We start from the raw sequence: 20,452 nt of genomic DNA, 5'->3' as shown, positions 1-20,452 counted from the left end.
TTCTGTTGTCTTATCTTTTAATGGTTTGGTATTGGCAGGATACTGTGATTAAAAGTGCAATAGAACTAGGCCTATATGCAGTGGAAAGGAAAAGTTAGTACAATATTAAAACATGCCCATGTGACAAAGCACATTTGAAAAGAGACATGCCATGTTTTTTCATTTATCAGTTTAGGTATAAGTAAGGTAAAGATAAAAAATCCTAAACTGCATAGTTTAAAATGTAAAAACATTTCCACTAGTTAACTGAAAAAGATGGTGCAATTGAAAGGTGAAAACTGAGGAGCTGCAAAACTAAATTATAAGAAAAAGTGTTTTGTTTATTTATTAGCATTGTTTTGGAGTGACCCATTTAAAAAAAAAAAAAAAGCCTAACTTGAAAATATTTATAAAACGTAGTTATTGAAGTTTATGTTTCAACTGATCAAAAGGGTCTTTTAGTTCCATCAGTGAAGAGCTGACTTTTTAGTTGAAAATCATGTCATTTCCAATCCAGGTCTGTATTTATTGATTGATTCTGTTTATTTATTTATTTAATTTCTTCAATCGTAAATAGGTAGGCAACCTAAATTAAGAAAAAGTTCCACAATATTAGATACACTGAAGTTCAACTAAGTCTATTTTTAATCTCCTCCATGAACACTGAAATTTAGAGGCAAGTTATTAATTCAAGGAAGCAATGTGTTTCTTTGTCAACAAACAGACAATTTCAAACTATAAATTGAAGTGCAGTAGTTAATGAATGGGATAACTCTCACATGAACACAAAATATAATTTCAGTTAAATGCCATTTGTGTGCAGCTGCCATTAGTGTAAATGGGAATTACATATGTGCTATGTGAGAATAGATCAATATAGGATTATATACTGAAATATCATGTAGCCTGTATTTTACACAAAGCTTATAAATATTGCAGCCAGTAATTATGCTAAGAGAATATTAAGGTTGCAAAGTGAAGTAGCCAAAAATTAGTAAATTCCAGAATTAAGGTTGCTTATGCAATCCATGTATATTGTCCCATGCCTTATTTACTGCACACTATTAAAACTGTGATCTGAATACAAAATTAATTTCCTCTTGGACTTTTCTATGATACTGTAGCAATTGAGTGCTTCACTAATGTTAACTAATTTATTTTCCCAATTCCACTGTGCTGTGAGGTAGTAGTATTACCACCATTTTATAGATGGGGAACTGAAGCACAGAGTGACTAAGGTCAAAAGTGTCCACTAATTTTGGGTGCCCCAATTTGAGTCACCTAGGACCTGATTTTTTCAGAATACTTGGTATTTTATATAGCCCTTTAAATGTTCAAAACACAGTTTCTAGTAACTTCAGTTGCAGATGTGAGTGCTCAGCTCCGGGGGTCTTATTTTGACATTCATAAAATGAGGAATACACAATTTAGTGGACGTCTGTGCAAAGTTTAGTTTGTGATTTGCCTTGCATCACATAGAAACTCTGTGATAGAGGTAGGGTTAGAAACCAATTCTCCAGGATAGTGCTCAGCTGCCTTAACCATGAGACCACACTTTCTCTTCTTCCAACCCCCTGCATTCAGTACACACCTTTCAGCTTCTGCAGCAAACGAAGCACTTATCCTACAGACCACTCTCTTTCACTGCACAGTCCTGATTTATCCCATGCCAAGTCCATTCTGCATACTGAAAAAGTTAGGTGTGTGCTGTTGAAAAAATAGTATTAACGGGCAATCCTAATTTGAGTTTATCCTAACTTTTGATTGCTTTCTTTAAAAAAAACTAGGAAATTATAAATGTCAAGGTTGCAAACTGAAAAATAGGAATTCCCTCATATGGAATTATACTGACCTCTGTGTGCATCATCCACAGTGTTGGAACCTTTAGATCCTCTTCATAGACCTTCTTGAGCTAACTTGGTAACTGATAACAGTCGTAGCTTGTCATCCTTTATGGGGACTAGCCATTAGAGGTGGATGAGAGAAACACTTTGTCATTGGGTTTCACAAATAGTCGCTGACAGCAGAGGAATCTTAGGTTCGTTTCTAGGTTCTCCTGGGGGTGTGCTCTAAGTGGTCATACTCTTCTGTCCCTCTTTCTGCATCCACAAGACCTGACCCATTCTGCCTTTGTCCCCTCAGACAGACTGTCTCTATGATAGTCTTGCTTCTCGCCACTTCCAACTCTATATACCAGTCTCTGCCTTTTCTCTGGCTCCTTGTCCCAGTCTGTTTCCTTGCCTAATCAATCACAGTCTCCACTCCCTTACCCAGGCTTCTAATCCAATTCCAGTCTTTTTGCCTAGCCAGTCTAAGTGGATAAAGCACAATTGGGTGACCTTGTTTTTGCTGATGGCATTTTCCTGCTTAGTTTGACACATTATTTAATAGAAAAAAAATCCAGCTTTTGGCAGACACAGCAAAACACGTTGGTTTGTTGATAAACAAGGGGAGGACAATATATGGCTATTGGTGTCCCAAAAGCAACCATTAGCGTAGACTCAGAAACACTAGGAAGAAATAATTTTACCTGTTTAAGGAGTCAGGCGTGCAGTGATGGTGACACCATGCTACATGTCAAGCAATAAATATAAAAAACAGCAAACAGCTTTCATAAGCTTGAAAAGATTTGAAATAGTAGTATGATTGCCACTCATGAAAATATGGATTTTTAACACCAGCATCATGTCTGTCCTCCTTTATGGAGCAGAGTCATGGAAATCTACAACAGAAATTGTAAGAAGATCAACTCATTCCAAAGTAAATGCCTGTGGAATGTCTTCAAAGTCCATTGGAAAAAAGTTTCTTGCAACATCAGAAATTCTATGTAGAGCAAACCAACCTAAAGCATCAAACATGATAAGAAGACAATGATGGACATATTTAGGGCACGCTATTAATGATGCCACCAACATGACTTCCACGTCAAGAGATAACATGGACACCACCTGGGAAGAGGAAAAAAAAGGGTGACCTAAGGAAACATGATGCAGAGCAATAAAGAAAGAAGCTAAATCCGTCAACAGGACTCAGAAGCCTGCACAGAGCACAAGACCTAAATAAATGGTGGAAACTGGGTGGATGCCCTATGCACCTGAGGATGTGTGGCGGATAAAGAGAAAAGAAATCTAAATCTTTCCCTCTGGTCTCCTTGTCTAAGTCCAAGTCTTCCCTCCACCATCCAATCTCTCCCGTCACACTCTCTCCCAGGCTCCTTACCATCTCAGTCCCCACAATGCCTCTCTGCTCCAGTCTCCCCAGGCTCTTAATGCAATCTCAGTCTGTATCCCACCGATCCCACTCTCTTTGCTAGACAGTCCCATTATTTTTCAGTCCCAGTCTTCCTCTCTGTCGCTTCCGCCCCGCCCTTCAGGCCTGATTCCTCATTCTACTGCATTCCAGCCAGGCTGATTCCTCCATCTCCACACTGCCTGGGCTGCAGCAGGACAAGCACTGGGAGCACAAAAGAGATGTTTTTCCTGCTCTCCTTCCCTGTGTCCACTGTCACAGCAGCACCTGGCAGATGGGAGGAGCAAGTGCAATCTGGGAATGAAGCATCCTCAGTGGGGGTGGAATCTTTAGAGAATTTAGGTGCCAAACTAACAAATCTGTACTGAACATGTGTGAACTGAGATCTTTCAAAGGCTTATAATTTGGGCAGTTTTTCATGGGAACAAGAAAAGCTACTGCCATGCTAAATTTGAAATCCCTGCACCAAAGCCTGGAGGCTTAGGGAGTCTCAATGAAGTGGTGCTAAGAAGTATTTTACCGGGGGGAAATGTATTTTCTCTAATCTTGAAAATGGCTGAAACATGTTTGCTGAAATTCCGCTGCTTCCCTCTACCCCCATGAGGTTAACAGCCAGCATGGAAAATTTTAGCCTGAACAGTTAAAGTTTGGCAAAGCTGTTATAAACAATTGAAAAGAGGGTCTTCTAAAGGGATGTGTCCGAAAACCTTAATTATTAGCACCACTACCATCTCCACATATAATAAGTCTCGTGACTCACCTAGATGCTTTAGATGTAATACTAAAAAAGGCATACTAACTTTTTTTTGTTTTCTAGAAAACTCTGCATATGTTGGGTTCAAGTATTTAAGGTAACTTCTGTGTTAGGAAATACATGTTTAACCAGATTTAGAAATGGCATAAAATACCAGACATACTAGTAAGAGCTATCAGTAATAATAAATTGATAAATTATCAAATTCAATACTTCAGACTTTTTCTAGTGGATTTTATCAGTATGAAGAAAATGTAAACAAATCAGTGGACCCGGGGATTGGAGAATGACATAAATTAAACAATGTTACATAATATGAAATAGAAAATAACATTACAGAAATTGGGAAATATCTTTCAATGATGTTGCAGGAACGCTATTTACAAATGAACACTGAAAAGACTCAAGAACCTAGTTACATATTTTTTCTCTTTTACAGTCTTGATTAATATTAATTTTTGATCATTGTGATTAATATTAAATAAGCATTATGTGACAATAGACATCTATTTTTTAATCCTGTTTCTGTGAAAGAAACCTTTAAATTATTTACATTTTAAAATTAACATAGAGAAGTAAAAATTAAACCATTATGGAAGGATATAGTTATTAACTTAGACTTCATGTTAATATTCAACTAGATGCTCCCCTCTATTTAGTCTTAGGGGAATTCTGCACAAAAAAATTAAAAATTCTGTGCATGATATTTTAAAATTCTGCATATTTTATGTCAAAATAACACAGTATAATCACATCAGTTTCAATTATTTTGTTAATTTATTTCAAAATACCTGTCAGCAAGTATGTCTGTAATAATATAGACGACAAAAATTCAGAATTTTTTTTTTTGACAAATTGATTCCTTACTAGGCAAATTAATACAGAACTTTGAGTAATTCATTTAAACTACAATACAGAAACGTATTTCCCGCATCTCTCAGAAGCAATGCAAAGGCTTGGGGGAGTCCTGGCTAACGGAGAAGCTGAGGGAGAGGGAAGGAGCCTGGGAGTGAACCTGGAGGATTGTTGCATGTGAGTGGCAGAAGTATGGAACAGTTTTTGGGGGGAGGGATAGGGAGTTGGGGAGCCTCCACCATGCAGGCCCTGACTGACCCCTAGCCTCTCCCATTCAGTCAGGCACATTTGCTCCCATGCCCGTGTGGCCCTGCACCCCTTCCCATTCAGCACCTGGCTCAATGCTGTCACCCCACTAGTTCCTGAGTCCTGCCCTAGTCTGCCCCCCCCCAACTAGCCCTTCTGGACCCCAGTCCATGACCCCCCAGCAAGTTCCCTGTGTGCCCCACTCTGTCTGTCCTCTGCCCAGATCCCATGCCTCCTAACCTGGCTCTACAGGCCGGATGCTGTGATGAACGGGGGGAGGGATAGCTCAGTGGTTTGAGCATTGGCCTGCTAAACCCAGAGTTGTGAGTTCAATCCTTGAGGGGGCCATTTGGGATCTGGGGCGAAAATTGGGGGTTGGTCCTGCTTTGAGCAGGGGGTTGGACTAGATGACCTCCTGAGGTCCCTTCCAACCCTGGTATTCTATGATTCTAACGCAGCAGGCTGCAGGGTGTTACTGCTGGCCAGCTGCTGCTGTATGTTCTGGCATCACAGCAGTCTCTGGTGGGCAAAATGCAGAACCGCAGCACTTCTTGGGCAGGAAAAAAATTTCTGTGCTGGACATGAATTCTTCATGTGCGCAGTGGCACAGAATTCTCCCAGGAGTAAGACTCTATTTTACAGCATAGAAGGAGAAAATTGTACGTGAAAATGGGCAAAAGAATGGTGCCTAACACCATGTACATCCCCAACGTCATATACATAATCGCTGTCTGCAGCCTCACCACATGAATGCCTCCTATTAAGGCTTGTGAAGGTGCTAAACTCCCCTGGTCCCTCTAATATCAATGGGAATTGATGGTACTTCAAAGGATCAGGCCTTTGGGGCTCTGCTGAAATTGGGTTCTGGTTGCTGGAAATGGGGTGAAGCGCAGGACACAGCCACTCTGAAAATCCTGATTTCATGGGAAAGGCCTCAGGATTTCTCTGGTAAGATGGTGTGATGCTTCAGAGAGCAATGCTAATTCTTCCACCTCCGAGTAGAAGTAGGCGGTTTTAGTAGGAGAGCCAATGGGAGCACAGCGCAAAAACGGGATTTGCTGTCGGGTAAAGTGAGCTCAAAGGAGCGCAGAGCAGGAACTTCAGTTGCATGAGGCCTGCAGGATTGAGCCAGAATTTCTAACTGCTTTGCATTCTATATAGGTATTACAGACCCTATCCTTCCCCCTTTATTTGAAGCTCTCTCTCCTCACCATATGGTTGATATGGCCAAGAGAGCCACTCAGACTGTTCTAAATGTGCTTTTTTCTCTATTATTTTTCTACAGAAAGAGATGACTTAGCCTTTGTTAAATTTTTGCAATTGCAAAAGATATAGCTGGGGAAAATAAAATAGATGATGGTTCCACATTTTGTACATTAATATAGTATTTAATAGGTTTATACTGCAATATAGAAATCAAATATTCAAAGCCCATTTGGTTTTATCTTAAAAGTCAGTTCTTTGTTTTTTATTCATTGCTTAGGGATACAAGGGAATTACATGCTTCATAGTAGATCGTGGCACAGAGGGCCTACATGTAGAGAAAAAGGAAGATAAATTGGGAATCAGAGCAACTTCTACGTGCCCCGTAACGTTTGAAAATGTTAAGGTACAGTAAGTGTTCTGGAGGTTTAGGCGGAAATTTAGTAACCTTGTTAAGTGTAACTTGCATACATCTTGAGTATGATACAGGATTAGGAAAGAAGACTTGGTAAGCACTTGATTTTCACAGATGCTAAATTTTTGGGGGTAGCTGTGGCTGCCCGGCATCCCTGAAAATCAGGACTTAAGGGACTTAGATTACTCACTTGGCACCTCAGTGATACAGGTTTTCATTAGTGGTCCAATTCTGAGTAATTTTCTCTGTCATCCTTCTTATAATCCTGTGTGTGTTGGGGAGGGTTCAACAAAAGTATTATGGGAATCGGGTGCCCATTTTATATTGCTGCCTTCAGTTATGAGACATGTTAAATAAAACATTCACGCTGATTCAGCTGTGAGCGGTACTAGCAGTTACAGAACAGAAAAGAAAAAATAATTGAGTGGTTTTATTCTTTAGGTTCCTAAGACCAATATCCTGGGACAGCTTGGACAAGGCTATAAGTATGCAATTGGAATGCTAAATGTGGGCAGAATAGGTATTGCTGCACAGGTGAGTAACATTGTTTAATATTGAATGTGATAATTCTGTAGTTTGAATTTGGATTGAAACATTTAAAATATTAAAGAAAGAGGTTGGTAAGGGAAAATTAAGAAAATACCTTATGAAAAGAATCCGTGTTGCCACTAGATGTCACTCTTCTTTTTTGTAAGATGAAATAATGTTTGGTATAGGACTATACATTACACTGATTATTGTACATAGTATTGCTTTTAATAATGCAAAATTCTGTTTCCATTGTAATAGTCTATGTTGAGAACAAACAGCAGTTAATCTCCAATGCTTAATTTATTAATTTTCAAATATATCTAAAATGTCATCATCATTAGAGAGACAAGGTGGGTGAGATAATATCTTTTATAGGACCAAGTTCTGTTGCTGAGTGAGACAAGCTTTCAAGCTACACAGAGCTCTTCTTCAGGTCTGGGAAAGGTACTCAGAGTGTCACAGCTAAATACAAGATCAAACAGATAGTTTAGCGTAAGTAGTTAGCATATCCAGTGTGAAAGATGCCTGCTGGTGGAAACTCTCAGGAAGCAGGTGGGAGAGCTACAGGAGGAGGTGGCTAGGCTGAGGCGCATCCATGCCCATGAGGAATTCCTCGAAAGTATTCATATGGAGACATGCAAGGCCGAGGAAGCTATCCAGCTAGAGAGGACTGCTGTCACGCCAGGGGAGGAGGATATGGTTCTGTCACAGGGAGGACACTGGCTGCTGGTTGCTTCTGGCAGCAGGCAGTGCTTCAACCCTGCTCTGAACCCATCTACCACGGTGATGGAAAACCGATGGGCAATAACTGATGAGGAATCACCCCCAAAGGGGGAGGAGGAGAAACCATGTACCCCCAAGGCTGGGAGGTTTGCAGTCACCACTCCCAGGAGGAAACGTAAGGTAGTGGTGGTTGATGACTCTCTTCTGAGGGGGATGGAGGCACCCATCTGTCGCCCTGACATGGCATCCTGGGAGGTATGCTACGTGCCAGGGGACAATATCTGAGATGTTATGGAGGGATTGTCGAGGATCATCCGGCCCTCTGACTGCTACCCTATGCTACTCATCCATGTGGGCACTAATGATACTGTGAGGTGTGACCCTCAGCAGATCAGAAGTGACTACAGGGCTCTGGGAGTAAGGGTGAAGGAGTTGGGAGCACATGTGGTAGTCTCTTAGATCCTTCTGGTCAAGGGTAGGGGCCCAGGCAGAGACAGATGCATCCTAGAGGTGCACACCTGGCTGCGAAGATGGTGTCGCCAGGAGGGCTTCCTTGACCACGGGATGCTGTTCCAGGAAGAAGGACTGCTAAACAGAGATGGGGCCCACCTATCGAGGAAGGGGAAAAGCATATTTGGATACAGACTGGCTAATCTAGTGAGGAGGGCTTTAAGCTAGTTTGAAGGGGGAACCCACAGGTAAGTCAAAAACATGGACACCTGGGAGAAGGGTCAGAATTTGGGGAGAGTATGGTCTGTTATAGCAGGAATAAAGGAGAGAGAAGACAGAACCAGGGGGGAAATCAAATCAGTATCTTAGATGTCTGTATACTAATACGAGAAGTATGGGGAATAAGCAGGAAGAACTCAAAATGCTAGTAAATAAACACAACTATGACATAGTTGGCATCACAGAGACTTGGTGGGATAATACGCATGACTGGAATATTTATATAGAAGGGTACAGCTTGCTTAGGAAACACAGGCAGGGAAAAAAAATCAAGGAGGTGTTGCCTTGTACATTAAAAATGTATGCACTTGAACTGAGGTTGAGATGGAAATAGGAGACTGACTTGTTGAAAGTCTGTGGATAAAGATAAAAGGGGTAAAAAACAAGGGTGATGTCATGGTAGGGGGTCTACTACAGACCACCTAACTGGGAAGAAGAGGTGGATAAGGCTTTTTTTTTTTTTTTTTTAAACAACTAACAAAATCATCCAAAGCACAGGACTTGGTGGTGATCGGGGACTTCAACTACTCAGACATCTGTTGGGGAAAATAGTACAGCAGGACACAGATTATCCAACAATTTCTTGGAATGTATTGGAGACAATCTTTTATTTCAGAAGGTGGAGACAGCTACTAAGGGAAAGGCTGCTCTAGATTTGATTTTCACAAATAGGGAGGAACTGGTTGAGAATTTGGAAGTGGAAGGTAGCTTGGGTGAAAGTGATCATGAAATGGTAGAGTTCATGATTCTAAGGAATGGTAGGAGGGAGAACAGCAAAATAAAGACAATAGATTTCAAGAAGACAGAATTTAGCAAACTTAGGGAGTTGGTAGGTAAGATCCCATGGGAAGCAAATCTAAGGTGAAAAACAACTGAAGACAGTTGGCCGTTTTTCAAAGAGACATTATTAAGGGGCACAAGAGCAAACTACCCCACTGCGTAGGAAAGATAGGAGGTATGACAAGAGACCACCCTGGCTTAACCAGGAGATCTTCAATGATCTAAAAATCAAAAAAGAGTTCTAGAAAAAGTGGAAATTAGGTCAAATTGCAAAGGATGAATATAAACAAATAAGTAGGTAGGTACAAAATTTGAAAGGCCAAGGCACAAAACGAGATCAAACTAGCTAGAGACATAAAGGGTAAAAAGAAAACATTCTACAAATACATTAGAAGCAAGCGGAAGGCCAAGGACAGGGTAGGCCCGTTACTCAATGAGGGGGGGAAATAATAACAGAAATGGCAGAGGTGCTTAATGACTTCTTTGTTTCATTTTCATCAAGAAGGTTGGAGGTGATTGGACGTCTAACACAGTGAATGTCAGTGAAAATAAGGTAGGATCAGAGGCTAAAATAGGAAAAGAACAAGTTAAAAATTACTTAGACAAATTAGATGTCTTCAAGTCATCAGGGCCTGATGAAGTGCATCCTAGAATACTCCAGGAGCTGACTGAGGAGATATCTGAGCCATTAGCAATTATCTTTGAAAAGTCATGGAAGACTGGAGAGATTCCAGAAGACTGGAAAATGGCACTATATTTGCCCATCTATAACAAGGGAAATAAGGACAACCTGGGGAATTACAGACCAGTCAGCTTAACTTCTGTACCCGGAAAGATAATGGAGCAAATAATTAAGCAATCAGTTTCAAACATCTAGAAGATAATAAGGTGATAAGTAACAGCATGGATTTTTAAAGAACAAATTGTGTCAAACCAACCTGATAGCTTTCTTTGACAGGGTAACAAGCCTTGTGGATAGAGGAGAAGCTGTAGACCTGGTATATCTTGACTTTAGTAAAGCTTTTGATACTGTCTCGCATGACCTTCTCATAAAAAAAGAAATGCAAGCTAGATGGAGCTACTATAAGCTGGGTGCAAAACTGGTTGGAAAACCTTCCCAGAGAGCAGTTTCAGTGGTTCACAGTCATGCTGGAAGGGCATAATGAATGGGGTACTGCAGGGATCAGTTCTGGGTCTGGTTTAGGTAATGGCATAGAGAGTACACTTGTAAAGTTTGAGGACGATATCAAGCAGGGAGGGGTTGCAAGTGCTTTGGAGGATAGGATTTAAATTCAAAATGATCTGGACAAACTGGAGAAATGGTCTGAAGTAAATAGGATGAAATTCAATAAGGAAAAATGCAGAGTATTCCATTTAGGAAGGAACAAGCAGTTGCACACACACAAAATGTGAAATGACTGTGAAGGAAGGAGTACTGCCGAAAGGGATCTGGGGGTCATTGTGGACCACAAGCTAAATATGAGTCAACAATGTAACACTGTTGCAAAAAAAGCAAACATATACCCCAAGCATTCTGGGGTATATTAGCAGGAGTGTTGTAAGCAAGACACAAGAGGTAATTCTTTTGCTGCACTCTGCGTTGATTAGGCCTTTTAGTGTAAGTACTTACATAGTTAGGTTGACATAAGCTGCCTGGCGTTGACCTAACTCTTAGTGTAGACCAGGCCTCTCTCTCACCAACAGAAGTTGGTCCAATAAAAGATATTACCTTACCTGCCTTGTTTTTCTAATATCCTGGGACCGACATGGCTACAATAACAGTGCATATCTTCCATCATGTGTGTTAATTTTTCAAAAAACAAATTCAACTATTTGACAGATACTGCAGTTGATATTAATGGTGTAAGAATAAAGTATAATATTTAGTGCTTACAAAATTGGTTGCATACTTAGCAAATGACATTTGATATTAGCTTTTTATCTTAATCATGAAAAGGTCCCAGAACAAAATTGATATGTTATAATGGAAGTCTGCTAAGTTTGTGGTGTTGTACTTTAAAAAATGTACATTAGGGCACCTTAGACCAAAATGTCAATTAAGTTTCTGGATTATTTAAAATATGTGCTATTTAGTTGAGAGTCAGATTCAGATCCATAAATTCTAATTGTTTTAACTGGGAACAGAGTCCAGCCCTATAAAAGTTGATTTGGTTTTGTGGCTGTTTTTATCATTCAACCTTTGCTTTTAAAGGGAAATATAATTAATGCAAAAAATATTATTTTTGTTATGCAGTAGAGGTGGTGTGTCTGTCCCTATCATTTTGAAGGCTGTTATTCTTCCTTATTCCTTTTCCAGCTGCTGGCAGACAGACCAGGAGTAATAGGTCGTGCTTAAATGCATGCTTTCCACATGGTAATGTAGCATGACACTAAATAGGGTTGGCTTTTCCATCATTTCTGAAGATTATCTGTGATTAGACTTTGTCAGGTATGGCCTTAAAAAAAATCTAGATCACTGGCTCGGATTGTTCTCAGAGATATAAATAACATAGCTCTTCTGGCAGTAAAGTACACTGTCAAGGTCTTAATCTAATTACTGCGAGTTACCCTTGTAACCTAATTAAAAGTTAAGGTAGGTATTTGTTATATCTTAGCTAATACTTGTTTTTGGCACCTTCAAATGAAGAGATATGTGCCTGAATGAAGAACAGCAATTCTAAAAACCCTGTAGAATTGAGTTTAGTTTTGCAGCAGTAATAGTTTAGAAGGAAATGAATTTCTTATAAATGTGATTGTTTCTATGAAAACAGTTTCAAATAATTTTAATGTAAAAGAGTTATTTGTGATGTTACATGTGCTCATTTGTTTGTCTTCAGTGCAGTGGAAAAGAGTAGCATATAGTATAGCTAATTAAGAATGTACTACAACTATATTTTCTTCTTCCCTTTATCTATTTTTATTTTATTTTGTACTGTGTTCCTCCAGAATTTTAAGAGCGAGTAGAGGATAAATACTGTTTGAGTTCCAGTGGCTCTGGAGGAAGCATCTATGGAATCTGGGATAACATAACCCTTGTAATTTCTCCTATGTAGCTCTGGCCTATGTGTACAATCTTTCCCCGCCCCCTTGAATTCATGTTTGAAAAATAAAAACTCTGCACCTCTCCCCTCCCCCCCACTTTAATTACTGGAAAGGCGCTTGTCTTCTCTGATTGGGACACTTGGCTTTCAGTCAAAGACCTGTCTTCCTAAGGATCTGTAAAATAACACACGTTGGGGCACCATATAAAAATAAAGTAACGTAGTTCAACTGATCAAATAGTTGGTTACCAAATGTTAGTAGCCCATCTTTATACTCTAGTGGCCCAGATCATTCTCAGTGGAAAAGGTATTGTTTTTTGTTTGGTTGTTTTTTTGGGGGGGTTGTTTTATTTTTGTGAGATTCCAGTTTCAGGATCATCACTGTTAATTCTGCTTTCTTACCAGCTGTTCATGTCCCTTGTCTGTCTCCCTTTCCATCTCTATTTTTTGTTGCACGTGCCTCTTGTTTGTTTCATTTTCTGTCTTTTTCTTTGCTCCTGTTAGGAAACTTCTATATGTGTAGCTGAATACAGAATGAAACCAGCTAGGATCCTAATTGGTTTAATTGAGCATCTGACTCTTACTAGTAAATTCATAACTTTGCTAGACGTTAAAAATCATGGCCTTAATAAAGACACTGAATTTATGGCTTTTACAACAATCTATACCTCACTAACTTCCATTTTTGTCCTATGACTACAGTGATGTTAATGGGCCACTTCACCTTGAATGTCCCCTTAGAATATGTGCTAACTACTTATGCTAAACTAACTGTTTGACCTTGTATTTAACTGTGATGCTCTGAGTACCTTTCACATAGCAGAAGAAGAGCTCTGTGTAGCTCAAAAGCTTGTTTCTCCCACCAACAGAAGTTGGTCCAGTGAAAGATATTATTTCACCCATATTGTCTCACTATTATTAATGGATTCTCTAATAGTCCCTCTCTTGTAAGAAGAGTTATGAGAGCTTGTGGGATCTTTTCTTCATGATTTTCTTTGCAGTAAAGTATTCTTCATGAGTATTAATCTTCTATCCAGATCTGAAAATCTTTGCTTGATCATCTTTGCTCAGACCAGTCTGTCAGAAGCTGGCATAAATGCTGTTTTTAAAAGTGTGTTTTTTTATAGGAGATTTTAATTTCCCCCCCAAATAGTAAATAGGGGTCATGATATGTGGCAGCCTTGTGGTATGTCAGACACAACTGGCCCCAGAGCTCAATACGTCACATTCGCCAATTACAAGTATATTCTATTTCTGATGCTTGTTTAACTCCCGTTAGCATTAATAGAAGGCTGTGGAATGACAGAAATGTAGGGCTGGAAGGAACCTCAAGAGATCAATTCCCTCCATGCTGAGGCGTGACAAAGGTATACCTAGACCATCCTTGATAGGTGTTTGTCTAACCAGTTCTTAAAAACGTCCAATGACTGATTCCACAACCTCTCTTGGTAACCTATTCCAATACTTAACTATCTTTTTTCCTAATGTCTAACATAAATCTCCCTTGCTGTAGATTAAGCTGATTACTACTTGTCCGGCTTTCAGTGGACATGGAGAACAACTGATCACCATCATGTTTATAAAAGCCATTGATGTATTTGAAGACTTCTCAGGTCACCCCCCTCCCCCCCCCCAGTTGTCTTTTTTTCTCAAGACTAAAGGCCGTTTTTTAACCTTTCCTCATAGGTCAGGTTTTCTAAATCTTTTATCATTTTTATATCTCTCCTTTGGACTTTATCCACATCCTTCTTGAAATGTGGTGCCCAAAACTGGACACAATACTCCAGCTAAAGCCTCACCAGTGCTGAGTAGAGCAGAAAAATTACTTTCCACATCTTATGTAAAACACTCCTGTTAACACACCCCAGAATATTAGCTTTTTTTTCCTTCTCCTTTTTTGCAGCTTTGTCACATTGTTAGCTTATATTCAATTTGTGGTCCGAGCTGGTGTTAAAGAAAAACTTGTACTTGTTTCCTATGACGTCAGTTTTGAGTCATTAGGTAGGAGTAAGAGTTTAAATGGGTTCATCTAACATGTTGGATATCTGAGACAGCATGTTCAGGGAGTCAAAGGCTCAGGGGATTTGTATTGCAATACTTTCAATTTCTAGGTCACTTATTTTCATCCATCTCAGCTAGATTGGTGATGAGTCAAAGTTTTGCTGTCTGATGTCTCTTTGGCGGCCTATATGAAGTTAATTGTTACTATTACTCCAGTTGTTAATAAGCAGGTGTCCAGATCACAACTAGCTGCCCTTTTGGTAGCTTCGGTAGAGCTGCTAAAGGTTGAATAGGCATCAGTCCCTTAAAACTGTCCTCTAAAGGTAGTCTCTCCAGAACATTATGGGGGAACTGTGCTACTGCCACCTCCTTTGTACCAGTTCTGTAGATAAATTACTCTAATTTTTTATGCTGTCAATCTGGCACCTTCATAACAGCAAAATAATTTGATTATAATTGAGTTTCTATAGGTACTATATATATTTATATTTATTCACTGTTTGCTTTAGACAGGAAAATCACTGTATACCAATTAGGGCTTTTCACAGGATCGTACACTGAGATTAGAAAAGACTGCTTGGGCCATCTTTTGATTCCTCTGAATTTTACAGAAAAGTTCACCACATCATTTTCGCTAATGTCTTGCCTTGATTTATAGGGCTTCACTGTGTATCCAGATGGTTATGGAATAGGCTTGTTCTTCATGCAGACTCTTTATCATGACTCACCTGGACAAGAATTCTAACAGTAGTAAAACCTCAGCTAAGGTTCTGGTTAGAATTGTTTTATTATATTTTGTATTTACATCATCTTTGGTTTCATTATTCCTGATACTACACACAGCATATTTCTTTTTACAGAGAAAAACTAAGCTCATCTCCTTGAATGCTGAAAAATTAAAAAGGCACACCATCTGCCCAGAAAAAGAATTACTGTAATTATTACCTCCGTTGGGTACATTAAATGTACAAATTGTTTACTCAGTGTAATCTTTGTTTCTCTGTTCATTCACAGATGTTGGGATTGGCACAGGGATGTTTTGACCACACAATTCCATATGTAAAGGAGAGAGTCCAGTTTGGGAAAAGCATATTTGATTTTCAGGTATTCATCAGTGTATATATTAAAAGCTGTCTACTTAAAAGAGTCGTAAACATAATAGAAAATGTCAGGAATGAGTCATTTGATTGAATAACTATAGTGCTGTTGTGTTATTTAATGTCTCCCCTTCTCAATGTCTGTAAATGGCAAATTGAAAAGAAATTCAGATAAACCTGAATTTGGCATATGTGATCTGCAGATCTAATGGTTTTTGTGCATCTGTTTGTGCATCTATTTCATACAATAATTAAAACCTGACAGGACACTGGACTAGATGGACCATTGGTCTGACCCAGTGTAGTCATTCTTATGTTCTTAAGTGCATAGTTCAAGTACTCATTCGGCGGGGGCATGATTCACTGCTATTCTCGAATTGGAAGTACATTAGAAGACGTCATCTTCTTAAGGTGGGGAATGGAGTTGGAGTCACTATTACTGAATGGTTCAGCCATATTCACCTCCTGGACCAGATCCTTTGCTCTACGTAGGAGTAAATCAAGAATTGCCTCCCCTTGTGGGTTCCAGGACTAGCTGCTCCAACAAGCAGTCATTAATGGTACCTAGAAATTTTATGTTTGCATCCTGTCCTGAGGCAATAAGTACCCAGTCAATAGGGCAATAGTTGAAATCTCCTATTGTTGTTGGGTTTTCTATTTTTGTAACCCCTCTAATCTCCCTGAGCATTTCACAATCACCATCACTATCTGGATCAGATGGTCAGTAGTATATTCTTACTGCTATACTCTTACTATTCAAGCATGGAATTTTTATCCATACAGATTCTGTAGTACAGTTTGATTATATTTGACTTTATGCTTTCTTGTATATATAGTGCCACTTTCCCGCCAGCGTAACCTACTCTTATTCCTCTTTAGTTTGTATCCTGATATTACTGTGTCACAATGATTATCATTGGTACACCAAGTTTCTGTGATGCTTATTGTATCAAATCCTCATTTAATACTACGCACTCAAGTTCATTCATCTTAATATTTAGACTTCAACTTACCAAGTTGTAACAAATTTTACAACCTAATGTGCCCATTGGGTCCCTGTGTTGCTGTGCGGAAGATTGGCTGGGGGTGGGGAGGGGAGGAAGCGAATGTTCAGATCAATCAGGCAGCGAGGGAAATATTCATTCCTTGCTCCCAGAAGTCTGTTAGTGTGATACCCACAGCAGGGCCCCAAAATCCAGTTCTGCTCCAATTGTGAGGGGAGGGAAGTTTTGATCAGGATGCAGAATGAGGAAAAAAGCTTATCAGCCCAGTCGTGAATACTCAGAAGCCAACAGCCTTATAGTGCAACCTTCTGTCTAACCAATCAGCCAAGGAGCTCTCCCTCCTCAATTACATGAAGCTGAGTATCCAGGAGGAAGGGAAGAAAAAAGACAGGTGCAATTTTTCAGGTGGCTCAGATTTTCTTTCTCCTGCTGGCCCAGATGAAGTCTTACCACCTCTGAAAGTGCAGAAAGGAGCGGGGGAAAACATTTTAATAATCCACGATCATATTTTATTTCAGAATGCAGGTTTAAATCTTTGAAAAGCAATACACATTTTGCTGCATATTGAAGTTAGGCAGCTGGATAATACTTTAAAGAATATTAGATGTGTTGTAAGTTCTGTCTAACATCAGGCCTGCTTATTACAGGGAATGCAACATCAGATAGCTCAAGTGGCCACCCAGCTGGAAGCTGCACGGTTGCTGACCTATAATGCAGCCAGACTCGTAGAAGCAGGAAGGCCATTCAGAAAAGAAGCAAGCATGGCCAAGTATTATGCTGCCGAGGTAACCAATATTTGCCTTATTTGGTACTCTTAGTTCACTTGCTTTTTGTTTTAAAGCCTTATTTTTGCTAAATATGTTCCTTGTTTTCTTTGTAAATTAAGCATAGTTTTCAGACAGGATGAAAGTAGGACAACTGAGGGATAAACAGAATAACCCTCTTAAATAGAGGACAAAAAACCCTCAAACAGCAGAATTAAAGAAAGGAAGTGTAGTATTATTTATGCACTCAATAAAACCTCAAATACTAGCATTCACCCTCAAGGAGATGCTCTGAAAGATTCCATCACCTCAGAATTCACTGCTATGGTAAGATAGGGGGGAATTAATCTGTGGTCAAGAACGCCTCTCCCAGTCATGATGATAATTCTGGATATAAAATCCAGAAATGTCTATGGGCATAGAATCACTTCCTTTTCACTTGCAATGGTAGCCAAAACAGCAATTAAAGTTTCTTTCTTGGTAGGGAAGGGACTATTGCAAATAACTATTCTGACTTCTTCATGTCATCAGGTGGGTGAAGTGGGAATGAACCTTAAATTGGTGCACAAACAACATTCTTATAAAGTTTGCATAGAATAGGTGACTCAAATCTCCATTCTTTCCCTTTCCGTCCAATTGCTGCTTTAATTATTGCTTTGCTTTTCTGAAATTAGATGGAACAAATGACATTGACTGACTTCTTGGCAAAGATGTGTCCTGGGATGGTAATTGTGAATCTAATTTTCCTTAGGTTGCAACACAGACGACTAGTAAATGTATTGAATGGATGGGTGGAGTTGGATTCACAAAAGATTATCCAATTGAAAAATACTATCGAGACTGCAAAATTGGTAAGCAGCAATTACTTACGAATATATAATATAGACGTGGGTTTGGTATTGTTTCAAGGTTAACATAAGAACGGCCTTACTTGGTCAGACCAAAGGTCCATCCAGCCCAGTATCCTGTCTACTGACAGTGGCCAATGCCAGGTGCCCCAGAGGGAGTGAACCTAACAGGTAATGATCAAGTGATCTCTCTCCTGCCATCCATCTCCACCCTCTGACAAACAGAGTTCTAGGGACACCATTCCTTACCGATCCTGGCTAATAGCCATTAATAGACTTAACCTCCATGAATTTATCAGTTCTCTTTTAAACCCTGTTATAGTCGTAGCCTTCACAACCTCCTCAGGCAAGGAGTTCCACAGGGTGACTGTGCGCTGAGTGAAGAAGAACTTCCTTTTATTTGTTTTAAACCTGCTACCCATTAATTTCATTTGGTGGCCCCTAGTTCTTATATTATGGGAACAAGTAAATAACTTTTCCTTATTTACTTTCTCCACACCACTCCTGATTTTATATACCTCTATTGTATCCTCCCTTGTGTTTCAATTACTTGGATACCAATTTGTCAGAGGTATTTTCCTTTCAACAAATAAACACTGAGATATGACACTGATAAGGGTCATAAATATCTAGATATATGAGTCAGTCTGTCTATTGTATTTAATTCAGAGTTAAAAAAATAGTGTGTGTGTGTGTGTATTGCTTTAGTGTGAATGTTACTGTTCAATCCAAATTTCAGTTCAAATTACTATCAAAGGTACTTAAAAATTAAATTGAAACCACAAGAGGGAGGAGAGAGTTTGGGTTAAAAAGTGTCAAAGTGACTTAGGAGTACAAGTCTCACTTTCAAAAGTTACTTGGCTATTTACGCTTCTAAGTCCTGTACTAAGTCACTTTGATAGTTTTGACAGTTTTAGTCTGACTTCTGGCTTTAATGGCTGATGTCAGCTGTAAATACTTTAAAATTTGACTTGAAATGTGGGAATTGCTGTTCATGGAAATTTCTTACCCCCCAAAATAAGTCAACTATTGATATTATATACCAACAAGAAAGTTTGCTTCACTATAGTCAACAGTAAAATACTGTAATATTTTATGTGAATATCAGCTCTGCTTCTGGTTGTTAATATGAATCTTTGCTTTATTGTCTTAGAGCTTTAATTGGATCTTTAAAACAAGGATTTAAATTACTGTTAATATGCTTAGTTTAGTTTTATTTCCTTTGGTTTGTTTCAGGTACAATATATGAAGGAACTTCAAATATCCAGCTGAATACAATTGCAAAATGCATAGCTCAAGAATACTGAAAACGGCAAGGACGTTGTGACTGTTCACACTGAAATTTAGAATCAGCATGCCTCATTGGTGAAATCAAGGGTTACATATTTATTCCAAATTGTGTGTTTGTTTTTAAAAAAAAAAAACCCTAATGGTGGAATTTTATCCCTAAAACACTTCTAAAACAGTGCAATGATTTAAGTGATTGGGTTGTTTCAGACTGTACAGATCGACAAAAGTAAACAAAGAAACAGGAGATAAATCCTCAACCTGCTCTACTGGCACAAAAGGGCACAAAGACACCTGAAGGGACAGCTGATTTCCCCCAGGGCAGAGGTATCATTGGCTGGTGTAAAGCCAGCTATATGCCGTCTGGTGTGGTGAGAATGGGTAGACTTGGATAGTTCAGCCATCCTTGCTACCTTTCTCCGGTGAGCGATTCCTTTGGGGCCGCTACAGTTGAGGTTACTTAGAGCAGTCTTAGCCTATTCTAAATTATATCTGGCAGCTTGGCCCTTGGCAGTCCCTGGATTGGGGATCTTGAAAGGTGCATTGGTCAAACTGGACAGTCTCTACGTAAAAAAATAAATGGACACAAATCAGATCTCAAGAATGATAACATTCAAAAACCAGTTGGAGAACACTTGAATCTCTTTGGTCACTCGATTACAGACCTAAAAGTGGCAATTCTTCAACAAAAAAACATCAAAAACAGACTCCAACAAGAGACTGCTGAATTGGAATTAATTTGCAAACTGGATACAATTAACTTAGGCTTGAATAGAGACTGGGAGTGGCTGGGTCATTACACAAAGTAAAACTATTTCCCCATGTTTATTACCCTCCCCCACCCCCCAGACTTAACATTCTTGATATTTATGAGGTAAAACAAGCAGACTTGTGCATGATCAGAAAGAAGCGAAAAGCATAGTGCCATTTTTATAAAAGTTATTTG

The 20,452-nt window shown here is 39.3% G+C and overlaps 1 protein-coding gene across 2 annotated transcripts in view; it reads left to right on the top strand.

Moving 5' to 3' along the window:
* ACADSB (acyl-CoA dehydrogenase short/branched chain) overlaps positions 1-19,686 on the top strand; it is a 28,050-nt gene extending 8,364 nt beyond the window's left edge. For both annotated transcript variants that reach the window (XM_073354142.1, XM_073354141.1), the window contains exons 6-11: positions 6,567-6,692; positions 7,143-7,235; positions 15,521-15,610; positions 17,255-17,392; positions 18,123-18,222; positions 19,456-19,686. In XM_073354142.1, coding sequence (XP_073210243.1) covers positions 6,567-6,692; positions 7,143-7,235; positions 15,521-15,610; positions 17,255-17,392; positions 18,123-18,222; positions 19,456-19,526 — 618 coding nt within the window. In that variant the 3' untranslated portion in view covers positions 19,527-19,686. The remainder of the gene's footprint in view (positions 1-6,566; positions 6,693-7,142; positions 7,236-15,520; positions 15,611-17,254; positions 17,393-18,122; positions 18,223-19,455) is intronic.
* Positions 19,687-20,452: the final 766 nt, after the last annotated feature.

This window comes from Lepidochelys kempii, chromosome 7 (assembly GCF_965140265.1).
Source record: "Lepidochelys kempii isolate rLepKem1 chromosome 7, rLepKem1.hap2, whole genome shotgun sequence".
NCBI classification, from domain to species: Eukaryota; Metazoa; Chordata; order Testudines; family Cheloniidae; genus Lepidochelys; species Lepidochelys kempii.
Note: the sequence above shows the minus strand (reverse complement) of the source record. Positions and strands in the feature narration are given on the sequence as shown.